Source organism: Cottoperca gobio, chromosome 23 (assembly GCF_900634415.1).
Source record: "Cottoperca gobio chromosome 23, fCotGob3.1, whole genome shotgun sequence".
In the NCBI taxonomy this organism is placed as follows: Eukaryota; Metazoa; Chordata; class Actinopteri; order Perciformes; family Bovichtidae; genus Cottoperca; species Cottoperca gobio.
In genome coordinates, this window is record NC_041377.1 from 8,435,001 (window position 1) to 8,455,000 (window position 20,000).

General features: G+C 44.6%; 3 protein-coding genes across 8 annotated transcripts in view; 1 reads left to right on the forward strand and 2 right to left on the reverse strand.

Moving 5' to 3' along the window:
* Nucleotides 1–8,030, reverse strand: part of LOC115028573 (receptor-type tyrosine-protein phosphatase zeta-like) — a 42,839-nt gene extending 34,809 nt beyond the window's left edge. For both annotated transcript variants that reach the window (XM_029462443.1, XM_029462442.1), the window contains exon 1: nt 7,866–8,030. In XM_029462443.1, coding sequence (XP_029318303.1) covers nt 7,866–7,914 — 49 coding nt within the window. In that variant the 5' untranslated portion in view covers nt 7,915–8,030. The remainder of the gene's footprint in view (nt 1–7,865) is intronic.
* A 4,803-nt stretch (nt 8,031–12,833) lies between these two features.
* On the forward strand, nt 12,834–13,971 carry coa6 (cytochrome c oxidase assembly factor 6). 4 transcript variants are annotated; one of them, XM_029461656.1, is made up of 3 exons: nt 12,834–13,008; nt 13,259–13,488; nt 13,644–13,971. In XM_029461656.1, exons 2-3 carry the CDS (start codon nt 13,345–13,347, stop codon nt 13,740–13,742), a joined length of 243 nt encoding a protein of 80 aa, XP_029317516.1. In that variant the 5' UTR covers nt 12,834–13,008; nt 13,259–13,344; the 3' UTR covers nt 13,743–13,971. The 4 variants fall into 4 exon arrangements, with proteins under 4 accessions (XP_029317516.1, XP_029317515.1, XP_029317517.1 ...); XM_029461655.1 differs by having other exon boundaries at nt 13,276–13,488; XM_029461657.1 differs by having other exon boundaries at nt 13,281–13,488.
* slc13a4 (solute carrier family 13 member 4) overlaps nt 13,966–20,000 on the reverse strand; it is a 16,131-nt gene continuing 10,096 nt past the window's right edge. For both annotated transcript variants that reach the window (XM_029461648.1, XM_029461647.1), the window contains exons 10-16: nt 19,779–19,880; nt 19,510–19,611; nt 19,298–19,407; nt 17,037–17,146; nt 16,714–16,875; nt 15,903–16,040; nt 13,966–15,716 (exon numbers count right to left, since the gene is read on the reverse strand). In XM_029461648.1, the coding sequence (XP_029317508.1) occupies nt 15,579–15,716; nt 15,903–16,040; nt 16,714–16,875; nt 17,037–17,146; nt 19,298–19,407; nt 19,510–19,611; nt 19,779–19,880 (862 nt within the window). In that variant the 3' untranslated portion in view covers nt 13,966–15,578. The remainder of the gene's footprint in view (nt 15,717–15,902; nt 16,041–16,713; nt 16,876–17,036; nt 17,147–19,297; nt 19,408–19,509; nt 19,612–19,778; nt 19,881–20,000) is intronic.

Sequence of the window (20,000 nt, forward strand, 5' to 3'; positions counted from 1 at the left end):
TCCTGCTGGTATCATCCTGTTGGTCTCATTGTCTCATCATGCTGGTCTTATCCTGCTGGTCTCGTGGTCTCATCCTGCTTTTCTCATCCTGCTGGTCTCATGGTCTCATCCTGTTGGTCTCATCCTGTTGGTCTCATGGTCTCATCCTGCTGGTCTCATGGTCTCATCCTGTTGGTCTCATCCTGCTGGTCTCATGGTCTCATCCTGCTGTTCTCATCCTGCTGGTCTCATCCTGCTGGTCTCATGGTCTCATCCTGCTGGTCTCATGGTCTCATCCTGTTGGTCTCATGGTCTCATCCTGCTGGTCTCATCCTGCTGGTCTCATCCTGCTGGTCTCATCCTGTTGGTCTCAAGGTCTCATCCTGCTGGTCTCATGGTCTCATCGTGCTGGTCTCATCCTGCTGGTCTCATCCTGCTGGTCTCATCCTGCTGGTCTCATGGTCTCATCCTGCTGGTCTCATTCTGTTGGTCTCATGGTCTCATCCTGCTGGTCTCATCCTGCTGGTCTCATCCTGCTGGTCTCTTCCTGCTGGTCTTATCCTGCTGGTCTCATACTGCTGGTCTCATCCTGCTGGGCTCATGGTCTCATCCTGCTGTTCTCATCCTGCTGGTCTCATGGTCTCATCCTGCTGGTCTCATGGTCTCATCCTGTTGGTCTCATGGTCTCATCCTGCTGGTCTCATCCTGCTGGTCTCATCCTGCTGGTCTCATCCTGTTGGTCTCAAGGTCTCATCCTGCTGGTCTCATGGTCTCATCCTGCTGGTCTCATTCTGTTGGTCTCATGGTCTCATCCTGTTGGTCTCATCCTGCTGGTCTCTTCCTGCTGGTCTTATCCTGCTGGTCTCATACTGCTGGTCTCATCCTGCTGGGCTCATCCTGCTGGGCTCTTCCTACTGGTCTCTTCCTGCTGGTCTCATCCTGCTGGTCTCATCCTGCTGGTCTCATCCTGCTGGTCTCTTCCTGCTGGTCTCTTCCTGCTGGTCCCATCCTGCTGGTCTCTTCCTGCTGGTCTCATCCTGCTGGTCTCTTCCTGCTGGTCTCTTCCTGCTGGTCTCATCCTGCTGGTCTCATCCTGCTGGTCTCATCCTGCTGGTCTCATCCTGCTGGTCTCTTCCTGCTGGTCTCTTCCTGCTGGTCTCATCCTGCTGGTCTCATCCTGCTGGTCTCTTCCTGCTGGTCTCTTCCTGTTGGTCTCATCCTGCTGGTCTCATCCTGCTGGTCTCTTCCTGTTGGTCTCATCCTGCTGGAAGGTTCAGAGTACTTCAGGGTAATAAACATTGTTGGTGTGTTGGTTTGACATGTATTAAGCCCTTTCTGAGCTGTGGGGGGGACTGACCTCAAATCTAAAAATCAAACCAGACGTAAAGCGGACAATGAGGAAGGACACACACATACACACACACACACACACACACACACACACACACACACACACACACACACACACACACACACACACACACACACACACAGTGAAAACACAAGTGTCAAAGAAAATCACACAAAAGGGAGAAAGTCAGGAGATGAAGAGGCCAGCAGGTTGCTGATGCTCATGTTCGTCTGTGTGTGTGTGTGTGTGTGTGTGTGTGTGTGTGTGTGTGTGTGTGTGTGTGTGTGTGTGTGTGTGTGTGTACCTCCAGTAGACGAGTGTGTGTGTGTTTTATGTTACAATTCTGGTTATGGAGTTCTGGTTTATCCACTGAGCATGTAGGGTGTGTGTATGTGTGTGTGTGTGTGTGTGTGTGTGTGTGTGTGTGTGTGTGTGTGTGTGTGTGTGTGTGTGTGTGACTAATCTGCCTAGTTAGAGCAGTGAGATGCACTATTTCCATCTGCTCTGCACAAATAGAGAAAATACTGTGTGTGTGTGTGTGTGTGTGTGTGTGTGTGTGTGTGTGTGTGTGTGTGTGTGTGTGTGTGTGTGTGTGTGTCACAGAGAAGACACAGAGAAGACACAGAGAAGACACAGAGAGGACACAGAGAAGACACAGAGAAGACACAGAGAGGACACAGAGAAGACACAGAGAGGACACAGAGAAGACACAGAGAAGACACAGAGAGGACACAGAGAAGACACAGAGAAGACACAGAGAAGACACAGAGAAGACACAGAGAAGACACAGAGAGGACACAGAGAGGACACAGAGAAGACACAGAGAAGACACAGAGAGGACACAGAGAAGACACAGAGAGGACACAGAGAAGACACAGAGAAGACACAGAGAGGACACAGAGAAGACACAGAGAGGACACAGAGAGGACACAGAGAAGGACACAGAGAGGACACAGAGAGACACAGAGAAGACACAGAGAAGACACAGAGAGGACACAGAGAGGACACAGAGAGACACAGAGAAGACCAGAGAAGACACAGAGAGGACACAGAGAAGACACAGAGAGGACACAGAGAAGACGCAGAGAAGACACAGAGAGGACACAGAGAGGACACAGAGAGGACACAGAGAGGACACAGAGAAGACGCAGAGAAGGACACAGAGAGGACACAGAGAAGACACAGAGAAGACACAGAGAGGACACAGAGAAGACACAGAGAAGACACAGAGAAGACACAGAGAAGACGCAGAGAAGGACACAGAGAAGACACAGAGAAGACACAGAGAGGACACAGAGAAGACACAGAGAGGACACAGAGAAGACACAGAGAGGACACAGAGAGGACACAGAGAGGACACAGAGAGGACACAGAGAGGACACAGAGGACAAAGAGAAGAAGTAAGAAGACGAAGACGTCTGTCTTGAAGAGCTTGAAGAGTGTGTTTCCTGCAGACTGCAGCCTCTGCAGAAGTAGAGCTGTGAGGCTGTGGAGCTGCTCTCATTGAACGATCCAGTCAACATGTTTTCCATCAGCATTCAGCCTGAATCAGGGGAGTTTCCATGACAACAGTTCACAGCGTCATGACAACGGAAGAGCCCTCCCGATGGCGTGTGGAACACTGACTTCCTGTTGGCTTCCTGCTCCGACTCTCTCTATCGCCATGGATACAAAACCATCACTTCTCCTCTCTATCTTTCAGTACAGCCCCCAATTTTTCACACACACACACACACACACACACACACACACACACACACACACACACACACACACACACACACAGATAATAACACAGAGAACATGCATGCACTCATAGACTTGCAAACATAACCATTACACTGGTGTGTGTGTGTGTGTGTGTGTGTGTGTGTGTGTGTGTGTGTGTGTGTGTGTGTGTGTGTGTGTGTGTGTGTGTGTGTGTGTGTGTGTGTGTGTGAGGGGGGTCGGCTGGCGGGGGTTAATCCGCTTTCAGCCCAGTGATCGGTCACAGCCCCCTGATGAACTCTCTCACTGGGGGAACAGAGTTGTAGATCCCGTTAACTTCCACTCCGCTCGTTCTGAATCTCACGCCTGACGGAGCAGAAGAGTCCAGAAACTTTCATCAAACCAATTGGTTTTGGTCGCCACTTAACTTCATCAAACCTGCAGCTCAGGAGATGAAATCTCACTTTACACTTTGAGTTCTTGTTTCTCTCTTTGAACTCTACAAACCTCTGAACAATAAAAAGAGTCAACGCTCCAAGAAAAGCAACTTCTGCTCCTAACTTTGCATCTCCCTCGACAACAAAGCAAAAGGCTCCGTAAACTTCTAGCTCCTGTTTTCTGTGTGACTGGGAGTAAAGGAACCTGCTGATTCAGATGAAGTCACACAGTTACAACAGGAAGTGAAAGATACTGGACCTTACTTATTTCACTTTAAGGACAAGAGAACAGGACAGCTGGAAACAGCACAGGTGGCTCTAAGGCCTCAGGTGATGGGGAAGTTGAATTAGGAGGCGGTTCTGCGATGGAGTCCGACTCTGACCCAGAGCTCACTGGATGTTACAAGACTGAGGTGGACCTCACACCCTGCAGGGGGTCCTGGGGCGTTTTAAAGTACTCCGGCCATATTTAACTTTTCTCCGTGATAATTTTAGCGTCCCAATAGCACATAGTGTGTCAGTAAGTTCAGTTCACATCAGCAATATGTTGCATTGACAGGAGCAGCGTGCACGTGAGCCTCAGTGCTGCCATGACCTCTGTGTTGGTCTTTAGCTGCCACACAAAGGACTTCCAAGCAGAGTGTTTGCAAAATGTGCAAGACAACAGTCCCATGTGTGAAGCAGAGGAGCACCATGACAGAAAGAACAATACGAGACATAGAGAAACGAGTTGTGCCGCGCTGAGGAAGAGACTTCTTATAAGCTCACTATCTGATTATTACTTTAGTACTTCTGCAACTTCAGACAAATATTTCCTGACTTCCCTAAAAGCTGAGGTCTGCGCATGTCTGTGTGTCCTGTAAGAGTCTCATGTGCCATCAGTGGAGGAGCAGTCCTTCCCTCTCCGGGAGCCTCAGTCCTCGGTGCCAGCCTTTTAAAAACAACAGTGGCTTTTGTATGTGGGCACCATCAGAGACAGACGTCCATTGTCAGCGGCTGTAACTTCAGACAGACCTCCTCAACCGGAGAGACCACAGAGATGGCATTTTGTGGATTCAGTGACTTAGTTTCACTCTTCCTCTCCCTTTCACCTTTTGTCCCTTGTGATCCTGCCGTCCTGCTTTTCTCCCTCGCTACTCCAACTCTCCAATGTTCAATCTAAAGACAAACTAAGATCTGACATTCTGTCTCACTCCTTCTACTGAGAGGTCAAGAAGACCGTCAGCGAGGCGGTCAGTATTCCAGGCTGAGGGTTGGACGTGTTTCTGCCACGATGGGACCGTCAGCTCGAGTCTCCAGGTGGTGTGAGCACTTCATACTGAAGAGCTTCATTGGGACTCAACCATTCCTTTAAGGGTTCAATCTGAAGGGAAGAAGTGATATAAGGAAAGGAAAGTTTACTGGTACTGGTGGTTGGGGACCCCTGGTCTAGGTGACGTGTGTGTCTGCTCGGTGGAGTCGTGTATAAAGCAAGAGAGATAAGCACGTTGAGATTCTACCACTCACTGCCAGAACAACCACAGCAGACCTGTGAGAGACATAAGTGTCTCCCTGTCCAACGAGACTCAGCTGCCCTCATGGAATCATCACAATGAATAACTGACTGCAGTCTACTCTGACTGCCGCTAAGTGGATTAAAGATTAAGAGTATTTATGAATAAAATGCTTTAGATAGACAGAGAGGGAGGGAGACAGAATATCACAGAGAAAGCAGCCAATCAATTATTCAATGTAACATCTGTGTTTTATCCTGTGGTTCCACTTCAACACACACACACACACACACACACACACGCACACACACACACACACACACACACGCACACACACACACACGCACACACACACACACACACACACGCACACACACACGCACGCACGCACGCACACACACACACACACACACGGGTCTCACAATGAGCTTGTGATGGTCCATAAACAACTTGCTCTGATTTCACCGTCTGTTGTAGGAAACCACATGTCTGGAATACTTTACAATGAAAATTTATCATCAACTTTATCATTATCTCCTAAATGTAAATGCCAAAAAAAAGACAATCTGATTATATTCCCCATAAAGCAGACAGTTAAGAAGCTTTGCAAAATCTTTCTAACCAGATTTATTTCCCTCAGTGGAGATTTTTCTGCGAGTATGTGTGTGTGTGTGTGTGTGTGTGTGTGTGTGTGTGTGTGTGTGTGTGTGTGTGTGTGTAAATTAGCGCACACATAATCCCATTTTAAGCATAGAGCCAAGACTAGAAGGAGGGACACGCACGAGCCTCACATGCAGCCACAGAGCTGAGATACTGAGGATGATATAATATGAGACGTGGGATATGAAGTGTCATATCGGAGGCTGTTAGGAAGTTTGGTGCTCACAGAGTCTGAACATCCTTCACTGTAACTCTTCTGATATCATCCTGTAACGTGTCTGACGTCTTCACGGCGCTCTACATATTATTCATGCTGTCATTCAGTATGCTGTGTGTGCCACAAGGCGTGTGCCAGTATTTTGTATGTAATTGCTATCAGGCCTCTGATGCCAGCGGATGTATCCCAGAGTGTCCAGATGGCATATCGCAAGGAGAACATATGATCACTGAACCCACACGAACATCACAGACACAGTGCAGGCTGGTGAGTGGACCAACACAGACACAGTGTATCAGACACTGCTGATCATCTGTAGAAACATAGTACTGTTTAAAAGCACACACACACACACACACACACACACACACACACACACACACACACACACACACACACACACAGTATGATGAAATCCTTTCCTGCTGAGCTGCACACATATGGAAGCTCTGAGCAGTCAGATGGACGATGCACTGGGTGGAGGCCAGTGAAGGACTCCACACACACACACACACACACACACACACACACACACGAACACACACACACACACACACACACACCTGTGGAGACGTGTGATCTGACGGACAGCTGGCTGCAGGATGCTCCATTTCATTTCTCTGTGTCTAAACAGATTATTGAACACAGACAGTTTAAAGGAAACAGCAAAGAGAATCAACGGCTGAGACTTCCACTGCAGTACAAAGACATGTGTCAAAAGAGCATCAAGAAGTCTGCAGGAGAAGAAAGCAGAGCATGAGCTCCATCAGCTGCACCGTTGGTCTGTTTCTGCAGTTGTATGAAATAAAAACCTTCCCATGGGTCCTCGGAGTTAATCTGATCAGACGGGGACACGCAGGTTTGTGTTCGGGACATGAAACATTAGGAAGCCTCTGATCTCAACTCAACGTCATGAGATTTGTCTCCTGAACAAACAAATGATGGAATAAAAAGTGTAACCTCGTTAAACCTTCTCAAAGGTCAACCAGAGCTTAACTGAACGTGCGTCAATGTGAAGCTTTTCATCTCTAACCGAACCAACAGGACATGTTTACAGCAGCAATACTGAAGCATTTATAATATATATATATATATATATATATATATATATATATATATATATATATATATATATATATATATATATATATGATAGCAGATAGTCTCCATAACATAAACACACATTCTGATGAAGATCTCTGACAGGTTTAAAGTTACAGTTAATACTTCTGCTGCTCACTGACAACCTGCCAGTCAACACATCTCTGCTGTACTGTCCCCTCTCATGTCCACATGGGTAGAAATGATGTCATCAAAAGAAACTTCTGAAAGGAGAACTTTAGCTTTCCCTCAAACGTGATGTTTGAACTACATGTGAAGCGTTGAGTCTGCACCAACATGTCTTTACGCTGACTGACCTGATTGGGAAGTGCACGTTTGTTTTTGACTTGAATTCTTCCTCTCGTTCCTGTTTATGATCAGATATCAGTTCACACACACAATGTGCAGAAATTATGTGTTTTTCAATCTTACTTCTGCAGCTGTTACTGAAATCAGCACCAAGAGCTTCGCTCAGATTCCTGCAGAGAAGAGGATCAGTGACAGCTGCTCGGACTCTCATCAGTGCTTCTTCATAAACCAATATTACTGAACATAAAGCCAAAGGCTGCAACAAGTTTGACATGATGCACTGAAGCATCCTCACTGCAGAATACACACCCTGCATCTAAAGCCCAGTCGGAATAATAAATCAATGTGATCTAATTAATCAGTGCCGGTTACTTTCAGGGGGGGGGGGGGGACTGAACACTGAAATAAGTTCCACGGAAACACCAGAGATGTGCGCGCGCTGCAGAGGATTCATTGAGAATATTTAGCGACATGAAGAATGTGAACCAGACATGTTGTAATAAAAGACCTCCGGGGGAAATGAATCCTGCCGCTAAGTGTGCAGGAACAACGTGCACAGCATCACGTCAGACACACACAGACACACACATCCCATGTTCTCCTTTTCTTACCTATTTGGCTGAGAAGGAGCAGCTGGAAGAAGGAAATGTCGCTCTCCATGGTCTCCGCGAGAGGATTGAACGCGGAGAGCAGAACGAGGCTTTATGAGGGACGCGGCTCGCGCAGCTCATCCCCCTCTGCTGCCTGTCTGCGCGGGGCGGCGCGGAGAAGGCTCGGCTCGGCTCGGCGTGGCTCGGCTGGGCTTGGTTTGGTTTGGCGATAACCGACGCGCACTCACGTATATCTATGAGAGAGGATGTGTGCGCGCCCCCACTGCGCCTAATGGGAATCACTCCTGATATATTCTTCTGACTGCAGGGACAAGGTGTGTGTCTGCAGCACAGATTTAAGGAGTGTATGTCTGCAGCACAGATTTAAGGAGTGTGTGTCTGCAGCACAGATTTAAGGAGTGTGTGTCTGCAGCACAGATTTAAGGAGTGTGTGTCTGCAGCAGGGTGGGAACACAGTGAACACTGTGTGATGTGCAGTGTGCTCATTATCTCCTGCAGAGTCACTGACAATATAACCTCTCTGTGCTCTAGTCCTGCACACTCTCCTGCATGATCTTTGTGTTCCATGTTAGCTGCATGTCCTGAAGCTCCTGCAGCATGTAAACAGGCAGTGGATCTGATAAGAGTCTTTACAGGTAAACACACGGTGACTCTCACACAAGGTTTCCTTTGAGTTCCTCACAAAGCTTTACATTTTTACATTTTGTGTAAAGCTCTCAGCGGCTCCACAGGCAGCTCAACCAGTGTGTTGCATCGGTGGGGAGACCTGGCAGCGGGTGGACGACAAGATTCCCATGAAGTGCACAATGGCATCGTACGGAGTGTGTGTGTGTGTGTGTGTGTGTGTATGTGTGCGGGTGCGTGTGCGTGTGCATATGTGTGTGTAGTTCCACAAGCAACAGGCTTCAATGGTGCAATAACACACAGTTTGAGAGTGAGACAGGCTTCAGTCACACAATAACATGCTGCTCTCGTTACTCTGTGTGCATTAATTAGCATAAATTAGGAGAGATAATCCTCTTTAATTCAGGCGGGAGGCTTGTCTCACTTGTTGGACCAACATTCTTTCGGATGCTTGTTACAATATCCTCTCTGCCTCCGTGCTTCCGGGATATAAGCCTCTGTGTGTGTGTGTGTGTGTGTGTGTGTGTGTGTGTGTGTGTGTGTGTGTGTGTGTGTGTGTGTGTGTGTGTGTGTGTGGTTAGTGGAATAACAACATGTTGATTGTAGCATCAGTCTGTGTAATTACAGACAAAAATAGAGAGAAGAGCAAAGGAGACATGCTACTGAAGAAAACGCTCTTAATGAGTCTGATATATCAAACACAAACACACACACACACACACACACACACACACACACACACACACACACACACACACACACACACACGGCTGAATGATACATGAGAGTCAAAAAAAGACAAACTAAAGCAACATCCTCTCACACAGGTGTACAGACGAGCTGTGTGCTGATTGGTCACAGTGTTGCCTCCTGCTAAATGTGCTGAGCGTGTTCACGTCCTGCTGCTGAGGAACACGAGTGTCACTGCACACAGTGCTCACTCTGGATTATGTGTTTACGCTCTCTTGCTGCGTGTTTACAGCAGAGCGAGGTCAACAACTCCACAGGAGATCATGCAGGTCATCCGTCAAGTCTTTGAGCAGATGTTCATCCAGCTTTGAGATAAGATGCACTTCAGAGATTAAGTCCAGCACTTCTGACCCGGCAGCCTCATCGTTACTTTATTCCCAAGACGTAACTTTAAACATATTCTGTCTTCAGTGTAGAATCTAACACACAGAGGTGTGAGAACTAATTAGAAACTATAGCAAAACATCAACTTTAAATGCTTTATGTTTACATACTGACAGAGTTGACATCAAGTCACTGATCTCATGTTGTAAGTGAGTATTATTCATTTTACAAGCTTTAGAAATATACAATATATAACCCATATTATATACAGTATATAACCCATATTATATACAGTATATAACCCATATTATATACGGTATATAACCCAGATTATATACGGTATATAACCCAGATTATATACAGTATATAACCCATATTATATACGGTATATAACCCAGATTATATACGGTATATAACCCAGATTATATACAGTATATAACCCATATTATATACGGTATATAACCCAGATTATATACGGTATATAACCCATATTATATACGGTATATAACCCAGATTATATACGGTATATAACCCAGATTATATACGGTATATAACCCATATTATATACGGTATATAACCCATATTATATACGGTATATAACCCAGATTATATACGGTATATAACCCAGATTATATACGGTATATAACCCAGATTATATACGGTATATAACCCATATTATATACGGTATATAACCCAGATTATATACGGTATATAACCCAGATTATATACGGTATATAACCCATATTATATACGGTATATAACCCATATTATATACGGTATATAACCCAGATTATATACGGTATATAACCCAGATTATATACAGTATATAACCCAGATTATATACAGTATATAACCCAGATTATATACCGTATATAACCCAGATTATATACGGTATATAACCCAGATTATATATGGTATATAACTCAGATTATATACTGTATATAATCAGTAACCAGATGAATCCTTTAAATGTTGTTCCGTCAGTAAGAAACAGGTAAAAGGAAAAAAGGTGGAACTTGGCTGAAACTTGAAGTCATGCAGAAGAAGTTGATGATTTAGTTAAAACACTTTGGGGAAACTTTAGTGATAGACATTAAATATATGTTTAAATATATGTGGCCTGACAACCCTGTGAATCCTGCAGCTCTGAACATTACAGTTCATTGAGCTTCTGTTAGCTTCACCAGTGAGTCTCACATCCTCAGGGACAGTAACCTCTGAGACACGCAGGTGTCTGAACTGGAACAGCTCTTCATGGGACAGGGACTCACATGTAAAGTCCTTTTCTCACTGACGTGTTCTCCCACAGGTGACAGGTGGCTGGAGAACACGTCACACTGCTGCAGCCTCATTGGCCTCTTGGTGTTTCTCCTCCTCTCACTTGCTGGACACAATGATACAGAGGGAGCAAGTGAATGGCTTCAGTGCTTTTAATAGTCTCAGGCTCGAACTCAACTTCAACTAGTTTGCTTCAGACTCTCCAGAAAAGAAGTTTCCAACAGAATAGAAGAATAACAGCTGAGCTGTGAAGGTCTAACGAGCCTCTCACAGCCTCGACCTGGGAGAGCTGTGGTATTTATATATTCCTCACATCATATGTGAACATGTCCTGTTCTGACCCTCACATCCTCTGGGTGTCAGACTACATGTACAGACACTGAGTCAAGTTAAAGCTGGATGAAGACATGACAACCATGTGGATCCAGCCTGAAACAGTTCAATGTTAAACTACATGCCATGTAACAGGATGACATCACCCTCCCTGTCCTCACGTAAAGGAGACACACAGTAACCAAATTCACCCCTGACGGCTCTGAGCTGGTGACAGATACAAAGTTAATGTGAGGCTGCATATGTTCCGTGTGTAACGCTGGTGTAATGTGCATCCTGGTTGAGCGGGGAGCATCTTATATCTCAAGCTCAAAATCTTCTTTCTATGTGCAACAGAAAGGATGGTCTGCTGACACTGTAACCAGAGCTGAGACACGTTTCAGGGAAACAAAACTTCCTTTTCCGTCCAGCCTTCAGAGCATTTAGAGCAGTTTTAGAACATTTCATGACAAGCTGTTGTTCTTTTACTGCAGAACTTTTTGTACCCTTTGAAAACATGTCAGCGGTGACGATACGGTCCACAAGCTCCTGCAGGGATTGTGTATATTTACACTCTCATTCATAAAGACATTAAAACTTCCACTGCACGAACTTCTGTCTTAAATCTCCCGACTGGAGCAGACGAAACAAAAGCTCTCATTGACAGCGCGGAGGTCAGTAAATGGTGTGTGTGTGTGTGTGTGTGTATGTGTGTGTGTGTGTGTGTGTGTGTGTGTGTGTGTGTGTGTGTGTGTGTGTGTGTGTGTGATATGAATAGTGAATGAAGTTCTGTCTCTGAGACACACACACACACACTTACTTTCCTAAGAGGAGAGCGAGCTCCTGCATCAGAGTACTTGTCTCTTTATTCCTTCAGTCTGCACAGGCGCGCACACACACACACACACACATACACACACACACACACACACACACACACACACACACACACACACTGAGATGGATTGCTGCTGGGAGCCATGGCAACCAGTGGGGCTATTCTCCGTCACTGTGGCTGAGGGACGGAGAGGCAGAGAGAGGGAGTTCATCAAAAACACACATTTATATATATATATATATATATATATATATATATATATATATATATAGAGAGAGAGAGAGAGATAAAAATAGATATGTGTATATGATTTCTCAGCCTCAATGAATGTGACAGCAGGACATCCACTCTATGATGCGAAGTGAAATGTGTTAATGTAGGTCAGTCCCTCAGAAACATAGATGCAGTTCTAAGCATCTCATTTTTAAATACTGTCCAATGACAATACGAGTAAACTCATCTTCCTTCTCCTCACTTTAAATCAGGAATGTGTTTCTGCCCCAACTGTGCAGCTAATCCCTTAAAAAGAGCCTCGTAACATTCATCTGATGATGTGGATTATTTGTTTATGGTTTATTAAACTGTGACTCTAAAACCTGTAGAGACAGAAACATAGCTGACATGTGATGGAGACTAAAGCACATCAGATGCTTCAGGAGGTAATGAATGCCTCTCACCTGTCGGCAGCCGGAGACACGTCGCGTGTCCTGGTTCGTTTCTCTTCCTTACTTTAGAACTCTATATTCACAAATAGTGTTAAAAACTCTCAGATGTGTCACCTGAGTAATTTTGAACAAACTGCGCCATCGCCTGGTGCGTGATGTCAATCACGCCTTGACGTCATCACGACGCGACACGGAAGTGGGGCTGCGCGCGTCCTTCACTCACTTCCGTTGTGAACGTTCAGAAGTCTGTTTGTAGTTTAGCGACAGTTTTACTCTAATTTCTCCGTTTTTATGGAGTAAGACAACAAACAGCAGCGGTGAAAACATTCTGCAGCTTTCAGCGTTTCACCCGGTGAGTTCAGCTGCTGACGATACATTATTATTATTGGTAAATATATATGTATTATTAGTAAGTGCACGCGGTGCAGTAGGTCATGCAGGTCAATTTACGACCCTTTGAGGCTGAAGTGAGGATGTATTCAGCATACAGTCAGTCAGTAACGTTAGTGTAAACCTGAAGGGTATTACACGAGGTTAAACAGGCATTACAGTAATGAAGGGACTATAGTAACAACATTTAAAGCACAGGTTGATGTGTTTAGTGTTTTACTCTCCACAGAGCAGCAGCTACATTCAGTCCTGCTGTCCAGCCTTTACCTGCTTTCATCTGTCCCAGGATCAAGCAGTCATGACTGCTCCAAACTCTGCAGAAAGGAAGGCCTGCTGGGACTCCAGGGACCTGCTGTGGAAGTGTCTGGATGACAATGGAGACAAAACTGCTTCCTGCGAGAAGTTCCAGGGCGAGTTTGAGGCCAACTGTCCTGCTCAGTGGGTAAAATATCTGTGTGAGGAGTGAGTGTATCTACACCGTGGTGTCAGAAAGGATGAGCAGTGTTTCAAAATCACAATATTAACAAGCTGGAAAGGTTTTGTTTTTAAATACGAAGCTGCAGGACAGTTGCTCATCTTTCACATTTTCACTGACAGGTGAAATATTTCATGAAGAGGAGAGACTTTCTCAAATACAAAGAGAAGATGCAGACGGAAGGATTCACACCGGCTGAAGGCCCCCGGCAGCCTTCCTAACCACAACCTGCACACGGACCTCTTTCAGACCAGAAACTTTATTATGAACCTTCATCATTATTTATTTGTACTGCGATAAAGCTGCATCCAGGAACATGCATATTATCAGCAACCTGTTTGACACACACACAGCTAATTTTCACTGATACTTAACTTTAATCCTCGTTAGTCAACATCTCAAAGCATGGCTGACTTGTGCTGTTTGTAAATAAATAACATACGATCAGTGGTTTTAGTGGTTTATTGTTGTGCATGTATATTGTATCATCCTAACTAGTTTTTGTCTGAGACATCAAGGTACAACACATAATTAAAGAATATTACAGCTCATTTGGAAAATGGAACATTATCTTTATATTACAAATCTGTATTTATTTACAAGTGAGTGTCGCTGTGACACCATCAAGATGTATGAAACCTTCAGCAGAACTGAATAAATTACAAAATAAAAGCATAGGCTTTTGATTCCGCCCACACTATGACCTACAATTATAATGCAGTGATATAAAAAAGCCACAAATTGCATTTAAAATGTGTACAAAATATAAAGCATATTGTTTTGCACAGCACATTGCATGTATGTGTGTGTGCAAAACTTTTGACCACCAGACAACAGGATTGTGATTTGACAGTTGATTGAACAAACTATTGTCTCGAAGACTTTGGATGCTGCGTTCAACAGTAACGCAGAACTCGGACGGACTGCCTCACAAATCTGCATTTCTTTTTGCAGTCACAGGAGAAAACAAACATTCTAATATCACTTCCATAAAATATGTTGCTGTGATAATAGCTTGATTTTGATAAACTGTTCTCATTATGAAGACTTCAGATGTTTTCAATATGACCAAAACAAAACAGCGTCTGACCAACAAGCTGAAGGCAAAGAAGTAATGAAGCAGACGTTCTGAATAAGAAAAGCAGGAGTGTGTCTCACCTCTCAACCTGCAGGACAAGGGAAGGAAAACTCACTAATCAAGTCAGCATAAAGTACACAGTGCTACGATTAGTCGACTAACAGTTTACATTCTTCATATTGTAAAATCATAAGGCAGAGAACATAATTACACTTCTGCTTGTGAAGCTCGCTCCGTCAGAGTCGAGCGAACAGTGAAGTGTGTGAGCAGTAATGTGCTGAAGGCACGAGGGGTTGCGAGCTGCTGGTTCAGTGTTCACAGTGTGACGGTGCACAAAATCAGCTTCAGAAACTTTGGTGGAGACATCAGGCAGAAACTTCTAAAGATCATCAATGACAGTTAATTAGCTTTCAATTTGTGGCTAAATATACACAAGTGTTTACCTCTTAAAACTCCACATGAGAGACATCATCAGACACGGGCACGTGTGTGTATACAGTACATCATCACTGAGTAGAAGCCTCTTCATGCATCAGTCACCATAATGTGTGTGATCTGTTCAAAGAGCTGCAGACGTTCAGGAAGCAGTGAAAAGAGGCTTATTTCTAAACATCCACTGAAAGGCATGCTGGCTCTGAAACCCTCAACTTGTTTCTATTATAAATCAAAAATTAAAGGATCACCACAAATGTGTTTGTAGCTTTGAGTAACATCTTCAGTGATTGAATCTCTATCAGGAGGTGAACAAACAACCCTTCTAACGCCCCCTTGTGGCCAATTACAATATAATACTAATTATTACATCAACAGGTTGATGTTTTTGCTCTCCTCATCCTCCTCCTCCAGGTCCAGTTTAGTCCGTCTAATAAAGAGCTTCCTCTGAGCGAGCCCGTCCTCTTGACGTCTTCTTCTCATCTTTCCTCTCAGAAACATGCCCGATGTCTTCCTCTCCCTCAGTCTTTCAGGTGTTCAGCGGTGGTTATAAGCTCCCAGTGACGTTCCTGGCCACGGCCCAGGCTGGGAACTCAGACAGGTTGAAGAGGGGAACCCCCCACGTGGTGATGGCCAACATCACCACCGCTACGCCGATCAGGTTGACCCCGAAGCCTGCTTTCACCTGGAGGAGACAAAGAGGAACAACCAAGTGAGTTTTAAAAACATGTCATCGATCTGAAAATAAATCAGAATTATGTTCAGAGAATTTCATCTTTCTGATCACATAAAACAACTGTGAGCCTTTTGATGTTGCAGTGTGTGTGTGTGTGTGTGTGTGTGTGTGTGTGTGTGTGTGTGTTTGCCGTACCATGTCGCTGATCTTCACGTGGCCGTAACTGAAGACGATGGCGTTGGGGGGGTTCCCGACTGGAAGCATGACCCCGAATGACACGCACATGGTGGAGGGGATCAAAGTGTGGAGCGGGTTGATGCGCAGAGTCTCTGACTGGAGGACGAGAAGAGAGAGAGGAAAAGAAAAACAGTTTTTAGGTCTGTTCGTACAGAGTGTGGGATATTGATGCTGGTTAGCTTAGCTTAGCATAAAGACTGGAAACAGGGGAAACAGCTAGCCTGGCTCTGTCCAAAGGTAATACAATCCACCAACACACCTCTAAAGCACACTAATTAACAGATTATACTTTTGGACCTAAATAAAAGATGCACTGAGTTTATGGGAGCTTTTCATACATGGCTCATGTTCCCATTGATCCCAGTACGTACCTGCCTGCTTATGTCTGTCTGCTTGATTGAAAGAATAAATTAGAATAAAGTTACCTTTGGAGTGAGCAACAGTCTTTATGCTAAGCTAAGCTAAAGGCTGTAGCTTCATATCGATCTTCTCATCTTCATGAGCATATTTCCTAAAAGGTTCGATTTCGTCAGAAAAGCTACATTAATAATTGTATTATTTTGTTTTGTGTGCTCGTTCTTCACTTTGTCATGTATTCAAAGAATGTGGTGTAGCAGCAGACTGGAATAAATATCTTTCTGAGCACTCTGCAGTCTCCATCAAAGCTTTAAGTCTGAATATTTGTCAGTGCAGCCCCCCGAGCTGCCGGCCCCTCCTGCACGTCCAGGAACACAAGCCACGGAAGGTTTTGAGTCAGTGTGTGTCGTACCAGTGCTGACAAGATGGGCAGGAAGACGGTGAGAGTCGCCGGGTTGGAGGCGAACTCTGTGACCGCTGACACCAGCAGGCAGGCCAGCAGGGTGACGGCCCACGGAGGAAGACCACTCATGGGCTCCAGCTGTCTGCCGATCCACACGGACAGGCCTGACACCTGCACACACACACACACACACACACACACACACACACACACACACACACACACACACAGTTACAGTCATGTCTACATCTCATACACATCCTAACCTTCATAACCTGCAGCTCGACCCTCAACCATTCACAAACACGTGTAAGGTACATAAGGTATTTCACCTTACAGCCAGCAGCCAGTGCATAGCCCCCCCCCACCAGGATGACGATCTCCCACGGCATCAGTCTCTGGAAGTCCTTCCAGGTGATCATGGGAGCCATCGGGTCGGACTCTGCATCATCCGATGGTTTAAAAACAGAACATATGTCAATTCATGCTGAAATAAACGAGTGTTCAACTATCTGAAAATCATTGTGTAACAAAAACACAGTTTTGTATTTATTGTTTTTAGTCAATGGGGGAAATGTTCAGGTGCTGAAAGATAACTTCATTGTATTGCAGTGACTGTGTGTGTGTGTGTGTGTGATATTTAGTCACACTTCATTTTCCAGGTAGTTTGAGAATGATTTCATAAGAGAAGTCTAAAAACAACGAGGCCGATGTGATTTCAAAGACAAAATATGAAAGAAAAGCTCCTTTTAGTATTTGTCAACATATGATATACTTTTACATGCATCATTAGATTTCTGCTGTGCATTGACTCAACACCGTCCAGCTTATACGAGTTATTAAAATCACTTATTAATTAATAAACGTTAAACACTGTTTTTCTGTATATTAGTACCAAATGACGGTTTCTTTCAGGACAGAAGTAAAGCATTCAGGACTTTAAGAAGGAGACGGATACTGTATGAGTGAATAAATATTACTGACATTTAGTGATTTGAATAATATTATAATAGTTGTGGTAGACAAATATTTTTAAAAACCTTTTTTTATCTGTGGCAGGATTGAATGAGGCCAAAAATATAAATTCCAATATTAAAGTTTATCAAATTAAATACTGGAGCTGTATCTGTATCTGTGGAGCTGTATCTGTGGGGCTGTATCTGTATATGTAGAGCTGTATCTGTGTATCTGTATCTGTATCTGTAGAGCTGTATCTCTGGCGCTGTATCTGTATATGTGGAGCTGTATCTGTAGAGCTGTATCTGTATCTGTGGAGCTGTATCTGTAGAGCTGTATCTGTAGAGCTGTATCTGTAGAGCTGTATCTGTAGAGCTGTATCTGTAGAGCTGTATCTGTATCTGTGGAGCTGTATCTGTGGGGCTGTATCTGTATATGTAGAGCTGTATCTGTATCTGTAGAGCTGTATCTCTGGCGCTGTATCTGTATATGTGGAGCTGTATCTGTAGAGCTGTATCTGTAGAGCTGTATCTGTATCTGTGGAGCTGTATCTGTAGAGCTGTATCTGTAGAGCTGTATCTGTAGAGCTGTATCTGTAGAGCTGTATCTGTAGAGCTGTATCTGTAGAGCTGTATCTGTAGAGCTGTATCTGTATCTGTGGAGCTGTATCTGTAGAGCTGTATCTGTATCTGTGGAGCTGTATCTGTAGAGCTGTATCTGTAGAGCTGTATCTGTAGAGCTGTATCTGTAGAGCTGTATCTGTAGAGCTGTATCTGTAGAGCTGTATCCGTAGAGCTGTATCTGTATATGTAGAGCTGTATCTGTGGAGCTGTATCTGTATATGTAGAGCTGTATCTGTGGAGCTGTATCTGTATATGTAGAGCTGTATCTGTAGAGCTGTAGAGCTGTATCTGTAGAGCTGTATCTGTAGAGCTGTATCTGTAGAGCTGTATCTGTATCCGTAGAGCTGTATCTGTAGAGCTGTATCTGTAGAGCTGTATCTGTATCTGTGGAGCTGTATCTGTGGAGCTGTATCTGTATCTGTGGAGCTGTATCTGTAGAGCTGTATCTGTAGAGCTGTATCTGTAGAGCTGTATCTGTATCTGTGGAGCTGTATCTGTGGAGCTGTATCTGTGGAGCTGTATCTGTGGAGCTGTATCTGTATCTGTAGAGCTGTATCTGTATCTGTAGAGCTGTATCTGTATCTGTAGAGCTGTATCTGTGGAGCTGTATCTGTAGAGCTGTATCTGTAGAGCTGTATCTGTATCTGTAGAGCTGTATCTATAGATCTGTATCTGTAGATCTGTATCTGTAGAGCTGTATCTGTAGAGCTGTATCTGTGGAGCTGTATCTGTATCTGTAGAGCTGTATCTGTGGAGCTGTATCTGTAGAGCTGTATCTGTAGAGCTGTATCTATAGATCTGTATCTATAGATCTGTATCTATAGATCTGTATCTGTAGAGCTGTATCTGTAGAGCTGTATCTGTGGAGCTGTATCTGTATCTGTAGAGCTGTATCTGTGGAGCTGTATCTGTAGAGCTGTATCTGTAGAGCTGTATCTGTATCTGTAGAGCTGTATCTATAGATCTGTATCTATAGATCTGTATCTGTAGAGTTGTATCTGTGCGGCTCTGACCTGAGTTGCTCCAGCTGGAGGAGGAAGAGGAGAAAGGTCGCCTGGCAGGGATGAGGAAGAGCAGGAAGCCCAGGAGGACAGAGACCGTCGCATCAGTCCTGTAGCCTTTCCTGATAGGGACAACACACAGATATACAAGATGCAAAAGAATAAGAGTGTATGACAGTGTGTGTTTGATGTTGTTGATGACAGCAGCAACACACAACACTTACTTCTCAAACAGAGACGTCCATCCGGGCACAAAACCCGGCTCCCTGGTGAACCACAGCAGAGTCATCAGGATGAAGAAAACACCGGTCACCACCTCTGGGTAGCTGGGTCACACACACACACACACACACACACACAATGCATTATTCTGTAAAGTGGCACATTTCTATATTTCCTTTATATTACCACAAATTCCCCACAGGAATCAACCAAATACCCATAAACATGAACAATGTCTCAGTCAGTAGAGCACACACACACACACACACACCTGATGGGTCCCAGCTTGGCGTACTCCTCGTGGATCCTCCTCTCCGACAGCATCTCTCTCCTGGTTTTACGTTTCTTACTCAACGAGCATGTTTCCCTGAAGCTGAACACACACACAACAACATCAACACACTCGTTGTGTGTCCACGGGATCACGAATCTGATGATAAAACAACATAATCACACAGGTCACAATCTGTAACACACACACACACATACACAC

Bases quoted from the DNA above. Each gene is read 5' to 3' on its own strand.
- coa6 (XM_029461656.1), top strand. From the start codon at position 13,345: ATGACTGCTCCAAACTCTGCAGAAAGGAAGGCCTGCTGGGACTCCAGG. The intron at 13,489-13,643 runs GTAAAATATCTG...TTTCACTGACAG, and splicing joins CCAACTGTCCTGCTCAGTGG to GTGAAATATTTCATGAAGAG.